At 35.0% G+C, this 24,173-nt stretch overlaps 1 protein-coding gene across 3 annotated transcripts in view; it reads right to left on the bottom strand.

The window, feature by feature from the left end:
* Positions 1 to 24,173, bottom strand: part of TAFA5 (TAFA chemokine like family member 5) — a gene marked incomplete at its 5' end in the record, with an annotated part of 391,932 nt that overhangs the window by 169,961 nt on the left and 197,798 nt on the right. For all 3 annotated transcript variants that reach the window (XR_013774108.1, XM_079304629.1, XM_079304630.1), the window contains one exon: positions 137 to 286. Coding sequence is in view for 2 of the 3 variants with exons in the window: in XM_079304629.1 (XP_079160755.1) it covers positions 137 to 286 (150 nt within the window). The remainder of the gene's footprint in view (positions 1 to 136; positions 287 to 24,173) is intronic.

The raw sequence follows: 24,173 nt of genomic DNA on the forward strand, positions 1-24,173 counted from the left end.
GTGAATTTCAATGCTATTGCCATTATCAGCTGGGAAAACACAACAATTTTTTCCTATAGATTTTTGTCTGTTTGTTTTTTATGAGACACCACTCTTGTGTTGGCAGAAACTGATTGAATGGATTTTTGGCTCTTACCATCGACACAGGCTGGCCTGGCTCTTGTAGTCCCGGCGATCTGTCCTTTCTTGCAGGCACAGCGAGCTGTCTGTCGGGCTATCGTCCTCCGGGGCTGGCTGCTGTCTCTGTCCAAAGTAACAATCTCACAGGTACCTGCAGCCAGCTGACCTGGAAAAACAGCCACAGGTACCAGAGTCACTGAATGCACCACAGGCAATCTATTGCAGCCCAACAGAGGCACGGCCCTGAGCCACAAACACATGGGCAGCCAGCTGATGGATGTAATAAAACTGAGAGGACACACAATTTTTCTTTGTGGTGGACATATGAAAACCCTGCAAACTGGTTCTGTCAGAAAATGATTATTGTTCCCTAAAAGACAGAGAGATGAGGTTTCACAGGCTACTTTTATTTATGTTGGCTAAGTAAAGGAACAATCTTTTATGGAAATGAAATTTAAATGGTATGCTCTCTGCATATTTTCAGAAAAGAAATTATAAAGTATATGGCAAATAAAAACTTCCCCAAATTTCCATGAATACAATGAAGTCTTAACTGCTTTGTGCATAGCTTTTGAAGAAAAAAAGCCTTTCAAAGCCTGCCCACATTTGCCAAACTGTCAGCCCTTTGGCTCTCGATTCATCTAAACTGAAAGTAATTAATTCCCTTCCAGACTCATATTTGATATAGCTACTATTTTTTTTTTTTTTTTTTTTTTTTTTTTTTACTAAATTTACTATGTAACTGTCAAATGGCTTAAATGACACCACACTCTTAGCTCAGTAATTACTTATTTTTCATTGACTTCTCTAATACAGGCAACTTTTCCTAAACACACACCACCTAATTCTGAATTTGGACTATGCCATGAGAAGCAAACTAAAAAGTTAAAAAAAAATATTTTATGAAGAAGGTTAGTTTGAAGTTAATGTTATATTTTTGAAGCAATGCACTTTCTCTGGTATAAACAATAATAGGCTAGTAGCATACCAAAATACTACCTTTCACAGGCAGGAAATATACATTATTGAATTTCAATGGCTAGAAAGACTGAAAAAAAATTCCCAACTACCACTTTGTAGTACAATTTCTGAGGTTTATAGTGCAGTAGTAAACATGTGCAACACTATTTGCAAATCACAAGCTCTCCATGTTCCTATTAAAAAAAAAATAAAAATTCAATATTGTTTTTGGAAAAATATCAGTTTAAATAATATTCACAGTAAATAATTTTAAGCTGTTGAAATAAAAAGAGAAAAAAAGCAAAAATTATATAATAACATCAAAACTAAAAAAATTATACCAAACCAACCTGAAATATACATGAACAGCCTTTAAGTAAAAGGTACAATCCTATTTTTATACCCCTTTTTTTACATTCAGAATATAAGTTTACCCAAATAAATAAGGTAAAAGTCTATTCTTCTCAGAAGCAGTTACGATGCTTGCTTACTTGTGGAACAGTAAAATACTGCAGACTGTCACCAGCATTGTATCTATCTTGTTCACTGATAAGTAATGTAAATTTCGTGTTTCTGAGACTCTTACACTGTAGTGAATTACTAAATGGCAAAAATTAAGATCTCAAGGATGAGTATGGAACAAGGTACTACAAATTCATGAAAATATATGACAGATGTAAATAATATGCATTAGGCCCTTAGAAACACATACATTATATTCACAATAATGAACATTATCACCACAGTATTTAATGAATATTGGCAACTAGACTTAAGAGCTATGGTCAGTCCTGTGCTTCTACTCTTTTCCACCAAGTCTGTTAATAAAAATATCTTAGGATAAACACATTCATTAGAGGACTTTTATTCTATTATGTGCTGCTTTTTTCCCAGTTCATTCAAAAATACTGGATTACAACACAGAGGTTTAGCAAGAAAGATAGTGGCACGTAATTTTCAAGAAAAAGACAAGGGAGATGCAGCTACACTCAAACATGCTGAGCTGAAAAAAAAGAAAAAACCAAAATCCTTTTTTTTTTTTTTTGCCCTGGTGCTAATACATCTCATTCTGGGTTGTAGGAGATGTGTTGCTCCTAAGGAATATAGCTGTCTTGGTGGGCCTTATGAAAAAAAAAAGATAATCAAAGCTGTATTTAGATCCTGATGCCTCAGGCCACAGAAAAGTGGAAGCATAAGTATGACACATGTAAGTGTATTTGTTTCCATACTCTCTACTATGCATGAGTCTTAATACTATTATTTCTTTCATTAAAAGCTATGATAAATCATACACTCTAGGCAAATAATCATATAAACTCTGATTTCAGAGGAAAGGAATCAGATTTACAGCACAGTTAAGGCAAATAATGACTATACTCAGGGAATAAAAACAATGAAGCTCTGTATCAAGGTAATTTGTGAAGGCACTGAGCTTTCCAGGCACTGCAAGCAAGGAGTATCAATAAGAACATCTAATGGTATTTTCTGCTTTTGGACCTGTACAATTTTAGTTCTGCTTAGGTTTTCAGAAATGACAATTTCTTCCAGGCATAGTGACCTTATTTTCTTTATGAATTTTGAAAACTAGGATACCTACACAAGAGTAATTGCTATACACAGATATTTTGTCTGTTGTTTGCTTTTTTCTATATCAGAAGAAAACTGTAAGTTATTGTAGAGCTACAGGAACTCTTACATCTATGACATAAATATTTTCTCCTGATTGTGTCACAGGCTGCAAAGATTTCAAGCATATTGAGCACTGCAGCAGAACAGTACATCCATTGTTACTTGGCTTTAGATGGCTGTAAAGCATGAAAGGTATTAGTTAAGGTTATGGAAGGCCATCTCCAGAGAGACAGTCATCCTGGTGTAAAACTTGTCCTCTCTGTCTTTCATTAGGTAGAGGGTAAGTCTACATGAGTACCTCACTTAGATGATGTATGCTACTTTGGCTTTTTAACAATTTAATCCAGAAACATAAGGTACAAAGTAATGGAACGAAATGAATATGCTTCTTGCAAGTACTGAATTGCTAAAATTAGGATAGCTTTCATTTTCAGGGAAGTTAGCACAGTGACCTCTTTCAGAGATGTTAAGGAAAAAAGGCTGTTCATGGGTGAGCCTCTGAACATGCTCCACTTCACTCCTAAACCCAGAGAAAAATCTCAAGGCAGCAATGGTGGAGTTGCACTGGAGCTTTTCCAGTTGAGAGATCAGGAGCCACAGTCCATGAACAGCCATAAAGGCTCCACATTTCCATTATATTTTCTTTATGGACTTGGAGGACACAAAGCAATTCACCACCCTCCAACCTAAACAAAACAATCTTGGTGGAAAAAAAAGGCAAGCACCATTAAAGAATAGAGTCATTCTAGCCTTGTCTAAAAGCTTTTCCAAAGAAAATTTTGGATTTCCCTATTTTATGAACCAAGCATGAAGATTATTTCAGAAGTACCATAAAACTGGAGCCTTCCAAGTTAATTAGCAGATATTAGATATTTCTTTGTTGCTACTGTGATTTTATATATATATGTAGATACATGTAAATATTTTTAACCCAAAAATTAAGACCTCACTGGCAATTTATTTCATTTTGTGTTGTCACCATCTGATTATTAAACAGAGAAAAGTTTCAGTTCTTCAATGCTCTTTTATAATGTAGTATTGCACTCTTAAAATGCCAGTTGATCTCTCCCCACTCTCTCCTACCACAAATACAAATGCTTCTATGTGGAATTATTTCAGAAAAAAGGGAAACAGACAGGATTCTGAATTAGAAATGCAAGTCAAAGTAAACAAAAATTTTAAAAATGCACAACTGCTAAGATTTTAAATAAAACAGGACTGCTGTATACAGCACTTCTTTTACTTTTTCTCTAAATGAAGTCCATTTGTGATCAGTCCTCAAATTGCTCTTGTGAGACTTTATGGAAGTGTGTAGGAATCATGAGTATAGGTACATGTATTTAGCAAATGTGCAGGAAATATCTCAAGGTAAAAAGAGCACATTTTTAGAAGATCTTTAGTACTTGAAATAAAATAATTTGTTATTGAAAAGCTTAAAAACAAATGGCATTTTCCACGTTTATTACTAAGACACTTATGTCAACTATACATCCTTAATGGAAGAACAAAGATTTTTAAAGATCTATATTTTCTGCAATAGGTAAAGCCTTAAATAGTAAAGATATTTGTATTACATGGAGGGTACTTGGAACAATATGTTAACTTTCTGTGGCTAAAAATATTTCTGTTCTCCAATAGGAAATAAAAGACTAAATAATCCACATTAAAGCAACCAAAATACAGATTTTTTTTTTTTTAATTTATGCTTTTTGTAACAATGAAGGCATTACCTAAAATTCATTTAAAGAAATAAAATCTAATTATGAACTGATGGAATGTGTGGGTACAATGAAAGTAAGTCTTGATCTAAATATATAAATTTTTCCAGGGGTTTAGATTTCATGCTCGTCCAGAAAACCTACTTGTGATTTGTACATGCAGGCTTATATTATAGTTTCAGTGAACAATTTTTCCATGCATCACCAATTTGATGCCTAGCAACACAAGCTCTTTTAGTTCAAAATGCATTAAGTTAGATGGTATTAAAATTCTTGGCTAGATTCAGATATGCTTTTGTCAGTGAACACAATGCAGGAGTTGTTTCAAAATCAGATCATAGGAGCACATGCAGTAGTTTTCTATTATCATACTGAAATCTTTCTGACAACAGAGCCATGCCAACTCCTGAGCAGAGCTGAGGATCAACAATTCCTACTGAAATAACAGGGAACTGAAATACTTAGTGTCACTCATCTGCAGATTGACATTAACCTGAGTAACAAATATTTTAAAACCATTACATTTAAAATATAAAAAGCATTATGTTTAAGCAGAACTCAATTTTTTGTCCTATATCCTTCTTCAAAGAAAATGTGCTGAAAGAAGACCTCTTACACTGACCATGATCCAATTCCAGACAGTCCAACTCCCTTTTTTTAAAATTGAGTTCATAATGAGGGAAATTATTGTAAGGAATTGGTTTCCCTCAAAGAACCACACTCATGTTTCAGCTGCAATATTAAAATTTGTGGAAATCCAGCCAGCATTAAATAACAGCTTCCACAAAGCTTATGAAAAAGAAAAAAGTATTTAAAATAAAGTAACAGAGTAAAATTGGCTCAGCCAGTATGGGGAAAAGTTTATCAAATTAATTGCAATTTGAGAATAACTATCAAATAAGAGCATCATTTCAATTGTTAATTTATGTGATACAAAGGCATTTCAATTTTTCAATAGAATATGTCCAAGGATATACACTATTTTTCCCTTTCCACTTTTCAAAGTCAGTGACATTAAAAGCATTTGTTTCCAAGATGTTTCATATATAATTTTTGCCCTTACATAGTTTTATTGAAACAAATGTTGTGCTTGTTTAAGTAAAAAGAGTACACAAAACAATTCTTCATGACAGAGTTACACAACCTGTTTAAAAGTCTTTACCAGTTCTTCTTGAGAGTATAATTGTGTTGTCAGTAGAAGACAGGACTGATGTTACTGAAACAAAAACTAATTTGGATAATCCCAATCTATTGGTGTAACCCACAGGTGCACAGCAGAGTAATGAGCAGTACAGTTTTTTCAGAGGTTTGCTTACATTTACTTCATTACAAGTTCTGAGCTATATTTGGTGACACTCAACATTACAATATGACCTTTGTAGCTTCACAATCTTAAAAGAAGTGATTTAGAATATTTATTCTTCAAAAAAGAATATGTGTCGTTAAAGGTATGGCTTGAGTGCCCATTTTATGAGGAAAAAAATGGCTGTAGAACTTAATTGGCTAAAATTTATGAATAATGACAAGAAATATGATTAATGCCTTCTCCTTTAAATATATAGTTTAAATATTTTTTCAGAGTTCCATTGCAATGAAACAGTATATTATGTTCCCCTAGTAATTACTAATCTTACTGCAATTTTCAGACTATGACTTAGCCATCTCAAGCACATAAACAGCACAGACATTAGGAGGACAGCTAAATAGTTTTCATCTCTTCCATTCTGAAATAAGCAGTAAATTTTAATTAAGATAGATCCCAGTCTTCTAAGTAGTTACAGAGGAAAGAAAATCAAGACAGTGGAGATTCGAGATACATTCAGGGCCCATTTTGAGATTTCATTTTTTCCCAGATAAGAGTAATGCCTGAACGTATTGCACCTGATACTGCTATTGTATGTAACTGCTTAATGCTTTGTTGTATAATTAAGAATAATTTCCCCTATATCTGGCTATTAAAAACACAAGAGAAAGAAAAATAAATGTAAAACAGAACTTCAGTAAAAACAAACTGCAAGATTTCAGATTCCAAATGGAATTCTCAATCAGAATTGGTACACAAAGGGGAATTCCAGACTAGAAAAAGCTCAAAAATTCGAGGCTAAATGAATAAATGTGGAAGCAAGTAATTTGTACATAAGAACCTAGTTCTAACTAATTTTTTCTCCTTTATTAATTTAAAACTTAGTTCATACTGGGTAGAAATCACAAGGTGTTTGAGTCCATTTTCTTTAAGTAATTTCTGCCTCTGTGTAAGTCAGTGTGAACTGCAAATCTCAGCTCCATCTGTAGCTCCAAAGGTTTAGTTAATTGCTTCTGGAGGCCTCAATTGGTTTCAGAAAGGAAATATCTGTAGGAATTCAGTTATAACAGTGGCTATTGTTCTACTATTTTCCTAAAAAATATTGAAATATGTTAAAAAAAAAAAAAAAAAAAAAAGGAACAAGTAAGAAAAAAATTTCCTTCTATGTCTTTACCAGCCTCTACATGTAAAATAAACCTAGCCTGTTTATAAAACAAACACAATAGCCATAGGGGAAAAAATGTTATTTGAGGGATGCTGATATTCCTCTTGAGAAAGACAGGAATAAAAAGCACAGGTTTGTCTAAAAAGCTACTGACATTTGCTGGAGCCAGAAGCTGTATGTCAGGAAGGAACAAGTCTGTTGTGTTAGCAAAATATGTCACTGCAGGGAGCATGAAATCAGTTTGAAAGAACATGCAGATAAAGTCATACATCAGAAGTCGATATAATGTAGCCACCTAGGCAAATACTGTTTTCAACTTCTCAGGCTTTCCTTTGTACTATCAAACCATTTTCCAGGATTACCTGATTGTTATTCTAGAAGGACTTGGAAACTACTTACAAATGAACAGCCTTTAAAAAGTCATCATGCAAGTAACCATCCTCCTGGTATGAAGATATTCACTGCAAGATTCTGGGCTCAATAGCAGGTTCTGGGTAAAATTTGGCCCAGTAATGGTCATGCAGGAAAGAACCAATATAGTGAAATTTTGTTTTATTGAATCCTGTTAATATGTCTCAGTCTTTTCACTGGAGAAAAAATAACCCCAGAGTGAAATTGCCACCCACCAAAAACTAAGTTATGTCCTATGCAAAAAAAGAACTGTGTCATTATTCCGTGCCTGTTGCAGGTTTCAGAACCTGAAGGCCAAAGCAGGCAGCTGAAGACAACAACTACCTAACACTATCCAGCCTTGTTAACATGCCATATGCTCACTCATACCTGTGTATGAACAAAAAATTCAAATTATGAAAGTCTTCTGTTATTTTCAAGATAAATATGGTCACACTACTGTCCTGTTAGTAGGTCCAAATTATTTCTTTAAAATAAGACTGTTTATTTTCACTACTGCCTGTAACACTACTCTTCCCTTTTTGCAAAATACTATGTCAAAAAGCCCTAAAACATTTTCTTTCTAGTAATGGCACTGTAATGCAGTTGGGTTTATTTGGTAATCTAGAAGGCAGGCTTACCCTGAAGTCACTAGATAGCAGACAAAATGCTCTAGTAGCTAGGGCAATTATTTTGCCATCTTTTGTTTACAGAAAAAGTTCATAAGCATTCTCCATTAAAAATAAAGTCTCTCAAGACTTGGTTATGCTGCACTTGCTGAGAACATATAGGTACAACAGCTCACATATAACCACAGGGAAATATCAACTTATCTTAGTAGCACAGGAAAAGTAAACACCGGGAGAAAAAAAACAAGAACCTGCTCTGAAAGAGAACAGTGTGAAGGAAACAACTTCAACAATTTCGAATGTCATTACTATATCTGAAAAGAAATAGTCCCACTGAAAATGTATGACATTAATTAGAAGTTTTATGGATGAATCCAAATCAGTCTCATGCTGAGAATCTTGAGCAGACAAAGGATCCTCAAGCCCAAAGCTCCAACAGGCAGAATTTGCATCTCTTGCAGTGTGTCTGCAGTGATCATAAAGGAACTTTATGGTGCATGTGTTCAACAAATCTGGATGCTAGCATGAGTGCTCAAATCAAGCACATCATCAGGACCAGAACAGAAAGGTAGCACCTGCTGTGTCTGATGTTTCTTCTTGCTTTGCTCTGGCTTTCATCACTGCAGTTCCTCCCTCCAGGTTTGCAGCAGGTGCTATGCTGAACCACATTCAGCACACAAGCCCAACTACTGCAGGTACAGCACCAAGGTAAGAGTGAAAAATACAGGTATAGCATGCAAAAGAAACAGATCCTTTCTGTTAGAGTAATACCAAACTTCAGCACCAACCAGACGTGAACTTGACAGGCTCCTTAACTGATTAATTTGAGTGATGGCTTTCATTTTAAAGGTTTGTCTGGGAACAGGGTTTTATGCAAGTGTGACAGAGAAGCATGAGTATGCTGGCTATTATTCTCAGATGTTCTGCAGACTTGGAGGAGTGATTTTCTATCTGGGCCAGCTTCACTGCTGCATTTTCCATTTTTATCTGTTTTGCTCAAAATGACTTATGAAACAGGTGCATGCTGAAATGAAAAGTTTTCATGGATAAAATCCACGATTTTTATATCCTTATTTCTAGCCCTCCAAGAAGATAACCATTTATGGGATAAGATTCTCTTCTGCACAACTCAGAGGAGGGTGTCAGAAAAAGAGTTTTTAAGTTGCTCATGTATCCAAGGCTACCCAAAGAGAGAGCAGTGAATGAGGACGACTGTCATCCCACCCACCTTTACAAATCAGTAAAGGCCTCAAGATTAGAGACATACACAGTATCTCCTCCTGTGTCCCATTTATCAGGAACAATACCTTCCATTCACACTAGTGTTCAACCATTGCACACTCACAACTCCATTATTTCAACTCTACAAAATATAGAGATCTTTTGCTTACAGAACGCCATGTATGTTCACACTACATGTAGAATTAATCTTAAGTTACTGAAAACCTGAAAACATTTTAACTGCATGAATTATTTTTTCTGCTGGACTTACTGGCTGCAAAATAAAACAAACAAATCTATCAACAGAAGCAAAAATTATGTGGCATGATATGTGTTCATATCATAGAAGGCAATGTCAAAAAGACTTTATACACTGATGACCTTTTAAAAAACCTTAAACGAACCTTTTTATTATTATTATTATTCCCTCTATAACAAAGTCCATCTTTTTATGTACTGCTTATCAGTTTTACTAGCTAATAAAAAAGTTAAATTAAGCCATCAATTTCCGAATGAATACCTAATAAATAATACTTCCTTAGTTCAAGGTCCTTAATAAAAAGGAACAAAAATTATGTCTGACACCACTTTGCCCAGCATTTTGATGAATTAAATTTTCTATTTTTCCTGGTGTGTGAAATATCATGAAATATATTTTCTAAGATGTAGAATACACTGCAGTTAAGTTTTCTAAACACAAAAAAATACGTATTTGGATAACCTAACAGCACACATATACACACAGATATTCACAGAAGGCATTGCTTCTCATATTGGCCATAAGATACAAGCAATTTGCCACAGTTCCTCACCCAAGACTCTTATACTAATAACACAGAGTGAATCACTAAGCCTCTTCATTATCATAACATAGTCAATGGTATCAGTAAAGTGATCTTTACTTTACAATATATGATTTTTAGTCCAACCCAGAGGGAAACTTCAAAGCAGAAACTACCTGTGTAAGAATTCCCACTTATTTCTAAGGGAATGCAAAAATAAAGAAAAAAGTCAGGCCTGAGTCTGGTGGTGGCTACAGCAACTTTGCATTGTTTCCTCTCATCTACCTGCTGGAACTTTAATACCACAAAGTTGACTGTAGATGATGTTTAAGTGTTCTGACTGTGTCTGGGGGATGACACTAGATTTTCCTCTTAAATTTGGGATTAAGTGCATCAGAAACCGTTATAAATTATATTCCATCTTCTATCAGGTAACACTGATAGGAAAAGCTAAGATGTGAGATTTGATCAGCTCCATGGGTCACACTGAAGTGGCACCAACCAGAATTTTCTGGAGCAGAGGACAAAAAGAAAGCTGCAAAAATAAAGAGCATAGAGTGTAACTAAAGCTGCTCCTCAAACAAAGGAAAAGCTGAAAGAAAACTGTTAACATCATGGAGAAGCATTAACATTTTTTGACTTCCTATTGGTGAATATATTTCAGATGTTTAGATCAGTGATACTGATATTATGCTCCTGTGGTAATGGTATATAAGCAGGAAAATGTATAAAACTCACAGAGAGTAGAATGATCCCACAGGGATGAGTAAGACAGCAGTAAAGCAAGATTTATTGAATGAATGTTTGCACTCACCAGATGTAATAAAACTTGAATGATATCAAACAACTAATGTACATATATGAGATATACATGGTCATGTTGATCACTTACAGACTGCCCTTCTTATTTTAATTTTCCCTACAGCAATATAGAAACCTCAATGAAAACTGAGGATAAGCTGATAGGAACCAGAAGAGAAAAGTTAGCAATAAATATTTCATTAAAAAGGGGATTCTGAAAGGCCATATAACCTTTTGCCTAAATGCCTCAAATCCAAAATGTATTAGGTTCAAATAAAATAAATTTATTTTAATTAGGTATAGGTAATCTGAATTTATACAGAAACAGCTAAAGGGAGAGTGATTATGACACTAAGACAAATCCAATCATTCAGATCAAAGATTGGGCAGGCTACCTCTACAGAAAATAGGCCAACACAAGTATGTATTACCTAAGGGGCAAGTAAGTGTGGTGAACTGAATGACTAATCACAGCTATAACTATGCATCACATTATTTGCGTGCATGTTGATGAATAAACATGGATATTTTGGCCTGATATGGGGTGAACAACAGCAGAGGGACACAGTAATTTTGTAATAAAGAGAACTTCACAAGCCCATTGCAAGAGAAACATAAGCCTATTTATAGGCAGAAAGCCTATATGTTTTTATCATTGAACTTAAGGAACATATTAAATAATGACTATATGGTCTTGGTTCTAAATAGGTATGGCAATCAAAAGACTAGGATTCAGTTTCTGTTGCTGCCATATATTTTCTGTACTAGCTAACCATTTTGCTCTTGTTAACAGGAGTACAGAACACTGTTTGCAGTGAAATTACAGCACCAAACTCACAGTAGCCCAGAGCTGAAGCCATAAGAATGGGATATTAATCAAAATTCAGTTCTTCCAATCTGCTAAAACCTAATGAATTGAAGAACTACAACCCTTCCCTAGTGTTAAGTGAAAATGGTAGCACATTTTCAGTACAACATGAATCTTTTCACAATGACTGATCCCATTCCCAATAAAATCAATGGAAGTTTTACCACTAACTACATGGACAAAAAAAAAAAAAAAAAAAATCAGTGGCATAAAAGTCTCCCAGCACTGGTCCATTAGCAAATTTGTGTTGCATCTTAAATAACTAATTCTAACCAAGGAAATATGTCAAATATATTCTTAAGCCAGCTGAAAGCCCTTTTTAAAGAACCATTTACTTTGTATGTATCACAAGCCATGGTAGCAGCTTGGAACAAAGGTGCCCCAAGCTCAGGAGGTAGAAGCAAATGTAGAACCAGAGGCACACTTGTTCAGTCTTGCACTTGGCTGTGCACTGTATGACAACTCTATATATTTTTTTTTTTTTTTTTTTTTTTTTTTGTACTAGATAACTTACAGGCACCCATTCCAACATAAATCACACTATGATTAAGTTATTAAAATAATGGTCCAGAACACACTAATGTACACTGTGGGTATAAATGAATACACACAGTATCTATATTCTTGTATGTATAGCTGTTGACATTTTAGTCTTTAAAACATGTTACACACACCACAACTATCCGATCAATTTCAAATAGACAGTTTCTATTTTCTACTACTTCCCAATTTCAGATATTAGTGTCAATTTTCCATAACACAGCTTCTCTGTTGATGTGAGTTTATTCCAAAATTATTACATTTAATACCTGCTTTCTGGTATCTTCAATCAAATGAAACTGGTCACTGTTGGAGAAGCAAACACAGGAATAGATTCAAATACTTAATAATAGTAAGGTATCCAAATAAGCTATTTCTGACAAAGCTAAACTTCTTAAGAGAATACAGAACTACATGTATCAATGATATAAATATCATATATATGTAGTATCTGTATGTATGATGCAGAATATGAATTGTGAATACCTAGAAATTGTAGCAGTATATTTCATTCTCCAAAAGCTGAGAGATGCACAGTTTTAGCCTGTCCAAATCCCTCTGTAGAACCTTCCTACCACCCAGCAAATAGATATTTCCACCCAGCTTGGTGTCATCTGCGAATTTACACTCCATCCCATGACCCAGATCATTAATAAAGATATTGAACAGAATCCAACACTGATCCCTGGGGGACACCACTAGTGATAAGCTGCCAGCTGGAAGCAATGCCATTCCCCCTCTGGGACCAGCCATCCAGACAGTTCTTAACCCAGTAAAGGGGCCACCTGTGGGCCATCAGCTTTTCCAGAATGCCATGGAAAATGGCATTTAATGGTTCCCTTTTCCATTTCCTACTAATTGGCTTTTTCACCAAACCTAGCAGTTAAGACAAGACCAGAAGTCAAGACTGGATTGGTTGCTTAACCTTTCACATAAACTTATTCATTTTCTGGCAAATGTTAAAAAACCTAGACACGCTTTCTCCTCTCTTTTAAACCTTACATAACCGATATCTTGAATCGTCTCCTACACAGAGGAAGTTTCATAGTGATTACTGAGATTTTATGTACATTCTCACACACCTAAAATGCATGGTATACACACAAATGCTGACACATCTCACCCTATCGTGTCCTGGGATAAGCCATGTCTCAATTTTTTTTCCCCTCCCTCACACTAGAAAATTCACTGATAATAGTTACTGCATGATCAGTATGCAACTGGGGAAAAAAAAAAAAAAAAAAAAAAAAGAAACAGTAAAAAAGAGCTTAAGCTGTCTAGGCAACCAATCCTTTCCACATTGCAAAAACTCTCAAGTAAAGAGACTTTCTCGGAGTTGGTGAAAAATTAGAACCATTGCCAAAGTCCCTTAGTGACAAAGGAAACAAATTTTAATATTTAAGCCCTAAACACAAAGTAGAACTAGCAAAACATAAACAAAAACAAATCTATTTAATAATCTGATTAATTTTACCTTCCATTTTTCCAGTGATGGGGCTGTATCCTGTGACTAAACATTTTACTTTGCACAATACAAGAACCACAATAGAAGAGTGTAATTAGCACTGGAAAGACATTCTTGAGGAAGTGCTTTGATTTCAAAAGACTGTTGGAGTGATTGTCACCCCTGCTGTGCTTGGATTCTCTCTTGATGTGCATAAAGTGTGAATGCAGAATGCATTATTATGAAACTCATTCGTCCTTGCATTTGTGTGCTCACTGCTTTGCCATCTTGTGGTAACCAAAAATAGAAACCTACAGAGCAGCATATAATTCACACTAGAATAATGCTGCTGTATTTTTTAATGAATTCTTTAGTGCACTTGCTGGAAATCTACAACTCAAACCATTTTCTGCATTTTGCAATTTATTTAACAAATGTGCAGTCATATTCCTTTTAAGATTGAGATCACTGAAAAATACAAACTCTTGTCTAAACATTAAAAATAAGCACAAACATTAAATGATTTAATGCTGCTTGAAGGACTTCCAAGGAATTTTACCAAAATATATTATGAGATCTTTTGTTTAAAGGAAGTAAAGTGACCCTATTCTCTCAGCACATATAAAAGCTATACCTGTATAAAAGTTGTCCAAATACAGGACAATTTAATGTGATGTAAAAGAAATTTGACTTGGACTTCATAAACTAGTCAATAATTCTTTATGGAACAATGTCATTTGCTGGCTTCAGATTGGGCTTTCTCCTTTAAATTATCATGGGAAAAATAAATACATGACATCTACCCCTTCTCCCCTTCTAACTTTAACTTTTAAAAAAGTAGCACATTTTTGAGTTAGCAGTCCCAAGGGAGAGAAGATGAGCCCTTCTGTTGCTAAGCAAGAGTTTGCCAGTTATTTCAAGCTTTAGCTGAGTACAAGCAATAATCACTACTGCCTGAAATATATTGGAATGAAAGTACATGGGACCATTCATGACACTTCATCAGCATGCAGGAGGCAAACAGAGTGACTGCAGTGATTGAATACAGGCTCAGAACTACTGGCTTTAATCTCCATCTCATTCATTCAGCCTTTACTTTTGGCACAGCTGTATGATAAACATTCTGACATTTCTTCCTTGCCCACCGTCCCTTGGAATCCCATGATTGCTGTGTGTATGTTTGTTATGTATTTAAGATCATCAGGTTTGTTTTTCCTTTCTTTGTGGTTAAGGTTCCACCCCCTTCCTCCCCACTCCCCCCATCTTCCCAACCCCCACATACAAAAAAAAAAAAAAAAAAAAAAAAAATCTGGATAAGGGTAATCTCCAGATTTACTATTGTTACTATCAAAACACCTTTACTTTGTCAATTAATACTAATTCTTTCTACTACCTTCCATGCAAAATTACGCCTAAACAGTGAAGGTATATGTTTATAAAAGAAAAGTATAACTGACTTATTATGGCATTATAGAGAATTTTAACATTACTGGTGCTACAAAAATTCTGATATTAAAGAGAGTAACAGTTTGTTACACAGTAATGGGGCTTTTGTTTGGTTTATTTTCTGCTTGTTTGGACTTTTTTTTTTTTTTTGGTTGTACATCACTTATCTTGACAAGAAGAGGTCATACACAGCTCCATATCACCAGTTCCTTGAATTTGCCTTGGCTTTGCAGCCACTGGGTTCTAAGGGTTTTGAATACCTTAAGGCCTAATTGGTACCTTAAACATCCTATGGTAAAGTTAATGGTGTAAACCCAGTAAGCACAAGCAACCTCTGCAACTGGGTAGCAATTATTACAGTGGAGAGACACTGGAGTCAAAGAACAACTTCTATTTTACATTACTTCTTCCTCACATTAAAATATCTTAAAGTTTTGGGAAAATCTACCTAGTCTGCTTACAGAAGTTGGCTGACTTCTTTTGCTCAGTATGCCAAACTCCTTGAATTCACAAATCTGCTACACAAAACTATCACAGCTTTTCACTCATTTTGTACTGAAATTGATGCTGTAGGATCACTACAACAGTTGTAATTTAATCAAAAGGATACTCTTATCACAAAAAAACCAAAAAAACCCACCACTATAAAGAACTTATTTAATACTCTCCACTCCAAGAGGGGAAAGCGTTTGCAGTTTTGCTGACTGAAGGCATGTGCCCATTCCCTAATGCCCAGATGTAAGTGGGATAGAGCTCTGCCAAGGACTGGCTCTACAGTGCCTGTTACTGGTATGAAGATGCTTTTTCTCTTGCACTAAGTTTTTCTGCTGCTAAAGAGTTACTGAGCAGTCAACATAACAAAAATTAAGAAAGAGAAAGAAGAAAAAAAAAGAACAACAAGACACTACAGCCTTTTCAGGCAACATGCAACACCATTTCATTCAACTAAGTAAAGAACAATTGATACTGCATCGAAATCTGGAGACAAACCAACAGATCCATGAGTGAAGGAGATAGATGAATTTGCAGGTTTTCCAAGGAAGTGGAGAAATATCCTTTGACTAGGTAAAATAAATCTTTTAAATAAAGAAAATATTTTGTTACAATGCCATCTAAAGAACGGGACCTCCAGAAGACAAGGCAAAATCTGTGCTGTACTTAAGTAGCAGCAAACAATCCAGCATCTTCCTCCTGAGCATTCTTACCATACTCTGCACTTTTAAGGATCAGTTTTCATTGATTATTCACTTCAATCAGGAAAAAAAAAAAACCCTTGAATAAGAAAAAAAAATAAATAAAAATGGCCCATCATGTGAGACATGAAACTCTTCTAAGCAGCAGCAACAAAAAGCCACAACAGACAGTGAGATAGACTAATGTGAGACTACTTGTATGTGTTATGGAAAAGGGTGATAGGATGACTGCATCTACACTGCAGTGCAAATACATTGAATTGTCAGCCAAAGATTGATACCAGTATATTTATTTAACACTTTCCTGCTGTGACTATTCTATCTTTGCTGAAGATAACCATTCACTAGTAGCAGTTGGTCAACAATATTGAATGGTTTGACTATATCAGTTCATATTATGTCTTTATTATTTACTTAAAACCATAATATCACCAGAATAACCACCACATGTTCCAGAGTCCACTTCAAAATGTTCATACTGGCTGCTTAATTCAACTAATTTCTTCTTAATTAAAACCAACAGGTTTCCTGCCACGAAGTTTAATGTACTACCAAAGGGAAACAAAAGCAAGCAAACAAACAAACAAAAAAAGCAAACAAAAGCAGAAAAAATAAACCATAGTTGTCCAACAGGGTGCACAATCTGATTTATTTACAACAGCTATGAAAAAACAAACATTTGTTTCTCATGAGACATATGTCTCCTAAAGTAACCATTCTATCAACTGTTCCTATTTTTAATCTAGAAGTTATTCCAGATATATTTTAACTGGTGGTCTAACAGACTAAACAGACCATAGGAAAGGAAAGCTGACAAGTGATTGCAGGTAACATAGCAGCTTACTGGAAACATAAATGATAAATATCACAGGAGACATCATCAGTGCATTGCGACCTGCTTAAAAAAAGCAAAAAAAGTCTTATTTTTTTCAATTCCAGCCAAGTTAGATCTTACTTTTAGCACCATCAGGCAAAGAAGCCTGTATTTTTTCTTTTTCTTTCTTTTATGTAGGGCAAGAGCAACTTTGCTTCTCAATGTCACGATTTATGAATTCCCATTCACAGTGTCCAAAGATTTGCAAGACGACCATCCTGACCTTGGTTTAAAAGGAAATCACTCTGAATGAGTTTAATGAGGATTTGAAGAAATGTCCTTGGAGGTGTAGCTTGAATGAAAATGTAATAACGTTCTACATTTTGCCTGGTACTTTATGAAGAAGCAAGAAACAAATTTTATTCAGCATTTTGCACTTGCTACTCTCAGTCTCACTGAAGCTGTTTTAAAAGAGCTAATAGAAATTGGCCCAGTAAGGCACTATTCCTTTCATCTGCAGTATTCAGTTCCATTTTTCCATGCTGACTACAGAAATTATGTATTAAGACAATAGAAGTCAGTATCACAGTGGATAAACTTGTATGACTTTAGAGGTAGCTGATGATTCTTGGTGTCTGAAATGTTTCTTTTGATTTTAGTTGGGAATTTTGGGGTTTTTTTACTGCTCTTCTGTGGATTTTTTTAAATGTTCTAGGAAGATGGTGTGCTTTTTCAAAAATATACTTCACTGTTCTACTGAAATGTAAACACCTATTCTGCCTTTAACATAAACTAAGTCATCAACAAAAAGTAGCAAGTGTACTGCAGTACATTCCCCCCTTTAAATACATGTCAGGCATGTGGTCTTATTTCTCAAGTTTTCTTTTTGGATGTCAAGGGCCACAAATTACATCAGTCTGAATTTCAACTAGTATTAGCTGTGTCAATATCAATGACATGAGAGATGTTTGCAATAAACTTGTGCTGCTAACTCTTAGATACACAAAGAAAAGAAACTAATTTGTGTAAGATACAGCACAAAGCCACATGCTTAGCAGAGAACAATCAAATCAGATGCCACATAGTGAGCTTTGTTGAATAAGAATTCAGAGACCAGAATGTTCCACAGTAGTGCTTGGGAACACAGATCTTTCCACTGACTTCAGTAAGAACTGTAAGACCCAGGATGATACTACTGCCTGCTCATATAAACTACTCCAAATTCAGTGCTGAGAGATTCATACTGCCAACTCAAATGGTTTAGTGTAATTTTCAACAGATCCTTCTATGGTAATAATTTGCATGTTTCCATAAACAGTGTTTGAAAAGATCACCAAAATGGTGGTATTTGAATGTGATCTTGTTCTTCAACTGTTTGGACTACTCTCAACTGCTCCACTTCCTGACCAGAAAAGGAAGAGTGAAAATAAAACTTCCATCTCTGTGTAATAACTCAGAAAATAAAAATCTGTATCAGTCAAATGCTAACCTATATTTTGCAGGTGTAAGTTTGAGCACCACATGTTAGGAGAAAAACTTTTAAGTGGAAGCTGCTGCCAACCTTAGCTGGAATAACCTGTGTTCTTTAGACTTCACAGCTTGTCTCTTGAAAGTTCTCTGGCAACATGTGCTTTTTCACATTTGTCATCTAAATCACAGATCCAAATGCAAAATATAGCATTAAGGAGCAGTAAGTGCATTTGCGACACTCCTTGGAGAAACCAGGTATACATAAGGCATGACTATATTGCATGGAAATATAAGCATCCCCTAATGGGACTGTGTTGCACTAATTCAATTAAGGAAGATCAGTTCTCCTTCCTAATATCAGTGCACACCACTGATACTCTGTTTTTCAGAAAACTTTGCTATCCCTAGGTATCAAAGAAACAAGATAGATGACAACTTGGCACAGTGGTTCAAACCACATACTGTTACCCTAATTATTGACAATACTGTACAAGTGCAGACAAAGAAGTATGAAAACTGACACCTTGAATTGTGTTCCACTGATTGTGAAATGCAAAACAAGGAACATATCTACCTTTCATCTGTGGCACTGCAACAGCTCTGCTGAAGAACCTAAACCAGAAATTCCCAGACTGTTTGGACTAATTTCTCACTGGACTCTGAAAATTTCTCTGCAAAACACCCCATACAGCTACAGAGAGCTAAATAGCAAATTTTACTGTAGTGTGGTTACATATACCTGCTGCAGGCTTTTGACCACTGACAGCCAGCAGATGAAGTTTGGCTTATGTGGCCTAGCACAAAAAGTTTATTCAGAATATGGGTCAGGGTTTTTGTAGAATTTGACATAAAATCAGGCAATCTCTTTGCCATGAAATAATAATAATACAAAACATTATGGCTGACTTATTAAATCTGGTGTTCAGAAATTAGCTGATGTTGAGGAAATTCCTGAGGCAAAGAAAATGATGATGTGGCAACATTTATAAATGCCTTATCTAGAAAAGACTATTAAAACACATGGTATGATGCCTTAAACAACCAATTTCTTGTCAGAGTGAGATAGCCCATGTGAGCTTTGCACTTCCTAAATGCTGTCCAGGATCAATGTGTCATAGCAAGTAAAACTACATTAAAAAAACAAACAAACAAACAAACAAAAACTTGTGCTGTGGAATGACAGCCTTTAAAATTGTGAGTATCATCAATGAAGAGGTTTTTTATCAACAAAAACTATCCCAAATACTTTTCCAAAACAACAAGCACTAAAATGATATAAAATTTTACAAAATGCTTGAAGGCCATTGCAGCTGCAAATTCAGCTACATGTTTGTCATAAAACTCCATATGCTAGTATGGATCTCACTAAGCACTGGTCTCCAAATTTATTCAAAAGTCACATTCAGAGTACAAATCTTGGAAAAACTTTACTGTTTTAGGAGACATAAGGCATATAAAATTTTCCAGACGACATTTTTTTTGTTTTTTTTTTTTTTTTTCTTTTCCCCAACAGCATATATATATTAGCCATTCTTCCATAAAAAGTTGTGTTTCAAATCTATTCTAAATGGGGCTAATCCCATCACTACTAGCCTTTAAAGGTTTTTTATACAATGAAGCCTTAAATCAAGGACTTCAGAAAAAAGCTTGATCTTCTATTTATTATGAGAAATTCAGTTATTATTATCATGAGTAGAAACCTACAGTTTTCATGAAAGCACTAAGTGAATATACTTTATGTATTCCCTGAAGACAGAAAATAAGAGGATTCTCAACAATAATATGATTTAGCAGCAGGTAACTCATAACCCTAGTCTTCTCTGCTGGGCAGTACACTAGACAAGAATATTTTGAAAACTTTATCTTTCTCCATCTTACTTAAAGATTTGTAGCAGATTCTGATGATTATTACAACAAAATTGTGATTCCATCTGGTGTTAGTGTCACTCCATTAAAATAAAATAAATTACAAAACTAAAAATCCCATCTTTTGAGGGAAAGGTTTAATTCATCTGAAAATATATCAGTGCTTTAGTATTAATCCTATCATTATAAAGATATGGTTTATATTTTCTGGACCTCCATATAATTCTTGCTACATTTATATATCAGTTATTTTTGACTAACAAAAACAGTACTTTAAAAAAATTCTGCTGAACTGAAAATAAGTCTTTGCATCAGCACTAAATAGTTATTTGGGTTTATAATTCTGTTTTTAAAAAATGCTTAATTACAGTCTTTGGATAGAATGTAACTATCACTTTTGGCAATTTTTTTCCTATTTCTTATTTACTCTTCTCTGGTGAATCTAGTGTCTGGGTTCTAAAGGTCTGTAGTGCACTTGTCTTGAGCTCCTACTCCCTAAACTGTCGTGAAGAAGAAATTTCCTTTTTTTTTTTTTTTGTTTTCTATCACATAAATCCATTCCCTAGAATGACTGTTCAGATTCAATTTTTATGGGTTTGTCCATATAATTAATTTATATGGAACATTTTGAAATTAAAAAAAAATGCATTAATTAAACACAGGTTTGAGAAGTAAGAAAATCTGAACATCCATACAGTTATCTATATAGGTTTGTATAGCAAGTAACTGAGGCCATCCCCAAGAAGAGGTGTTGTGAACAACAAATAGATAAAGAGACATTGATTTATGTACAAATGCCTGTATTTTTATAGCTTTGTTTAAGATATTTGAAATTTAAGGCAATTGCTGAAAATGAGTTTATTTCAGTAGGAAGGATGCCTTTGGGTTAGTAAGTGTTCTGATAATTGCCATTTGAGTCTGTCCATCCTACTCAAGCTAAAAATAATGGGGGGAAAAAACAACAAGTGACCTTCAGTCCAAAAGTGTAATGAATTTCAGACTCTTTCCCCCACTCCATCAAGTAGCAGAAAGATAATACACTTTCATAACACAATTAAGAGCCAATCTACACTATATTTTATAAAATTCTGGGGGTTGATTGTTAATTGTATGAGAGAAACTCCTATGGTGAAATACAAACTTTTCTTTCTCAGACTAAAGATTAAATTATTGTATCTACATATGATGGCTCACAAAATAAATAGATAATGTTCATAAATATTAATATTATCTGCATACCTCTGATATTGTAAGTTACTTTAGGTAAAGATTCAAATGTATTCTGTTTGCTCTTTAATACAAAATTAAATACATGCTTTATATGTTATGAGAGCAATTAAAGGGATTTATGTAGAAGAGAAAAATCTTGGCTTTGTCACTTGCTTTTAAATAATCTATTTTGAAAGAAATAAATTACTTAGGACACAACGTTAAATTGTGAACCAAAGCATAGTTAATCTGTATCCCGACTCTACTTAGTTGTAGGAAGGAATAAGAATTGTTTAAACACATATTCTGAACCGATTCAGCTTCAGATGGTCTACAGAGAAACAGAGAGAGCACATCTTTGAGATATCATAGTGCTTTATAAGAGCATTACAAGAGCTCTACTGACACCCATGATTAGCTGGAGCATATGCTGACCTCTTTCAGTTAACATCATTCCATTCTGCTAGTACACACCAGATGAGACAAAATAAAACAGCCCAGAGGGCCTTTTCTTACTTGGAAGAAATATATATATAGATATATTTTTTTTTCTTGATTTCTCACTCATAATCCTGCAGCAAAGTAAAATAAAGGTAAGTCACTCTAATTCCTGCCTTTTTTTTTTTTTTTTTTTAATACTGCCCACGTGGCTTCAGAAGTACACATTTCCACCTCTCCACAGTACTGGCTATGAATCAGAACTGTACCCTGGTCTTAGGTTTGAAACATCCAAGCAGAAGGATGTGAATTTCCAGTCAGATAAATTCCTGAGGAAGGACTCTTGTTAGAGACACATGATCCTTCCTTCTCTCTTGCCGCTCTTACTCTGTGTAGCAGTCCCTAAAAAGCACCTACATTTGAAAAAATAAAAAAAATAAAAAAAATCTTAGGACTCCAAGTTGAATAGGACTGGAAAAGGGCCCCTACAAAAGCAGCACCACACCAGGTAGGTGTATTTGTTGCAAGCTTGCTGGATTTCAGAAGGAAGCTCTAGGTGGCAACTAGATGTGCAGACTCCATATGCCAGGGATGGAGGCATCTGAAGAAAGTAAGACAGCTATGTTAATCTAAGGTGGCTCCAGTTCAGCAGACAAACTGCTTCCCACATGCTTAGCTATCCAGTAAGACAATCTGTTGAAACAGCTGATTTCTAGCTCACTTTGTTGTCATATGGACAAACAAGGATTCTTCCTGAAAGGCCTCATCCTGGCAATATAAAAAGAGACAGCTTGCCTGGAAAAGTGTAAGAAGAACTAGCACATACACTGGGGCAAAGATAGGAAGCCTTGGCTTAAATAAAATCCAGTGCCTTAAAAAATAAAAAAGTGTTTTCTGAGGATACCATATCACAGAAAAATGAAGAGGAGGAGACTGTAAATATGTATATACACCATATTGGATTATAAAGACTCAACCACAGAGATCCAGATTTTTTCCCCCTTTTCTGGTCTGGAAGGAATATCCTTAAGGAAAATGACAGAGGCTAAAGTTTTTTGAAGGCTCAAAGCACTGACCCATCTCTAATCTATCAATATATTAAGGAAATGACTATGTAATACTAGTTTCTCTGATTGTAGATTCACAAGTAGGCTTTGGAGGACCCCTGAAGCTAGTCTGGCTCTTTTAATTTCCTTTTGATACTCAAGTCAAAACCACTGACTTCAAGATGTGCCTCCTCTCCTGCTCCACATTTCCTTTATGTTCCTGTTTGTAGTAGCTCACAGAGTTTACAGCTACTTAACTGTTTACAAACCTGGGCTTTAGTTATTTGGTGACTGAAATCTGATTGTGGTTTGTTGTGAGCCACACCACCAAAAAGAAGTTCATGTTACTTTTCTTTCTCTAGGGCAAGTTGCAAAATATGCATTTTGTCCACATTATTTGTAGCTGAACTCCTTTCCACACAGGGACAGAAAGCCTGACACATCTTATCAGTGTGAGCTTCAAGACAGTGACGTATATAGTGAACTTCAAGGTCAGCTGCAGCCTCTGATCTCTGAGATCACTGAAGTGAAATACCCATCCAAGGAAGGCAGAATTAATCACTACTAACTTAAAAAATAATAATAATAAAAAAATAAAAAGTAAGTGGAACTGATGCTTATATCCACTATGTGCCACCCACAGTGAAATCTTCAGTACCAGGGAAATCTGCACTGGGATCCTGTGGGGATGCCCACCCATTTGAACAGTGATTTAGGGAGCATTTCCCCCTATTAGTGTGTTCTTGGAGACACTACTTACCTAAAGACTTCTTGTAAGATTTAGGAACTGAAGCAGAACTTCACTAATTACCAAATTTCATCACAGTTGTTTGCATGTTTTCTCAGTAGATATTCCTGGTATCTGTTCTATCCAAAATTTAAATCCAAGCTAGATGGTGGGATTTGATTGAATCACTCTGGTCTCTAAGGCAGAATAAGCAATTACTGTGAGTACAGTTTGAGGAACAGTGGAAGAAATGGTAGATTAAGTTAGTATTACTAGAACTTTACACTCTGCACAATCTTAATGAGGTAGTTGAAAAGAATTGAGGATGTGGTATGCACTTTAATTTCCACTAATGGGTAAAAGCCACTACTGTCTAGGACTTCAAATGTAGGTT

Source organism: Erithacus rubecula (assembly GCF_903797595.1).
Source record: "Erithacus rubecula genome assembly, chromosome: 4".
In the NCBI taxonomy this organism is placed as follows: Eukaryota; Metazoa; Chordata; class Aves; order Passeriformes; family Muscicapidae; genus Erithacus; species Erithacus rubecula.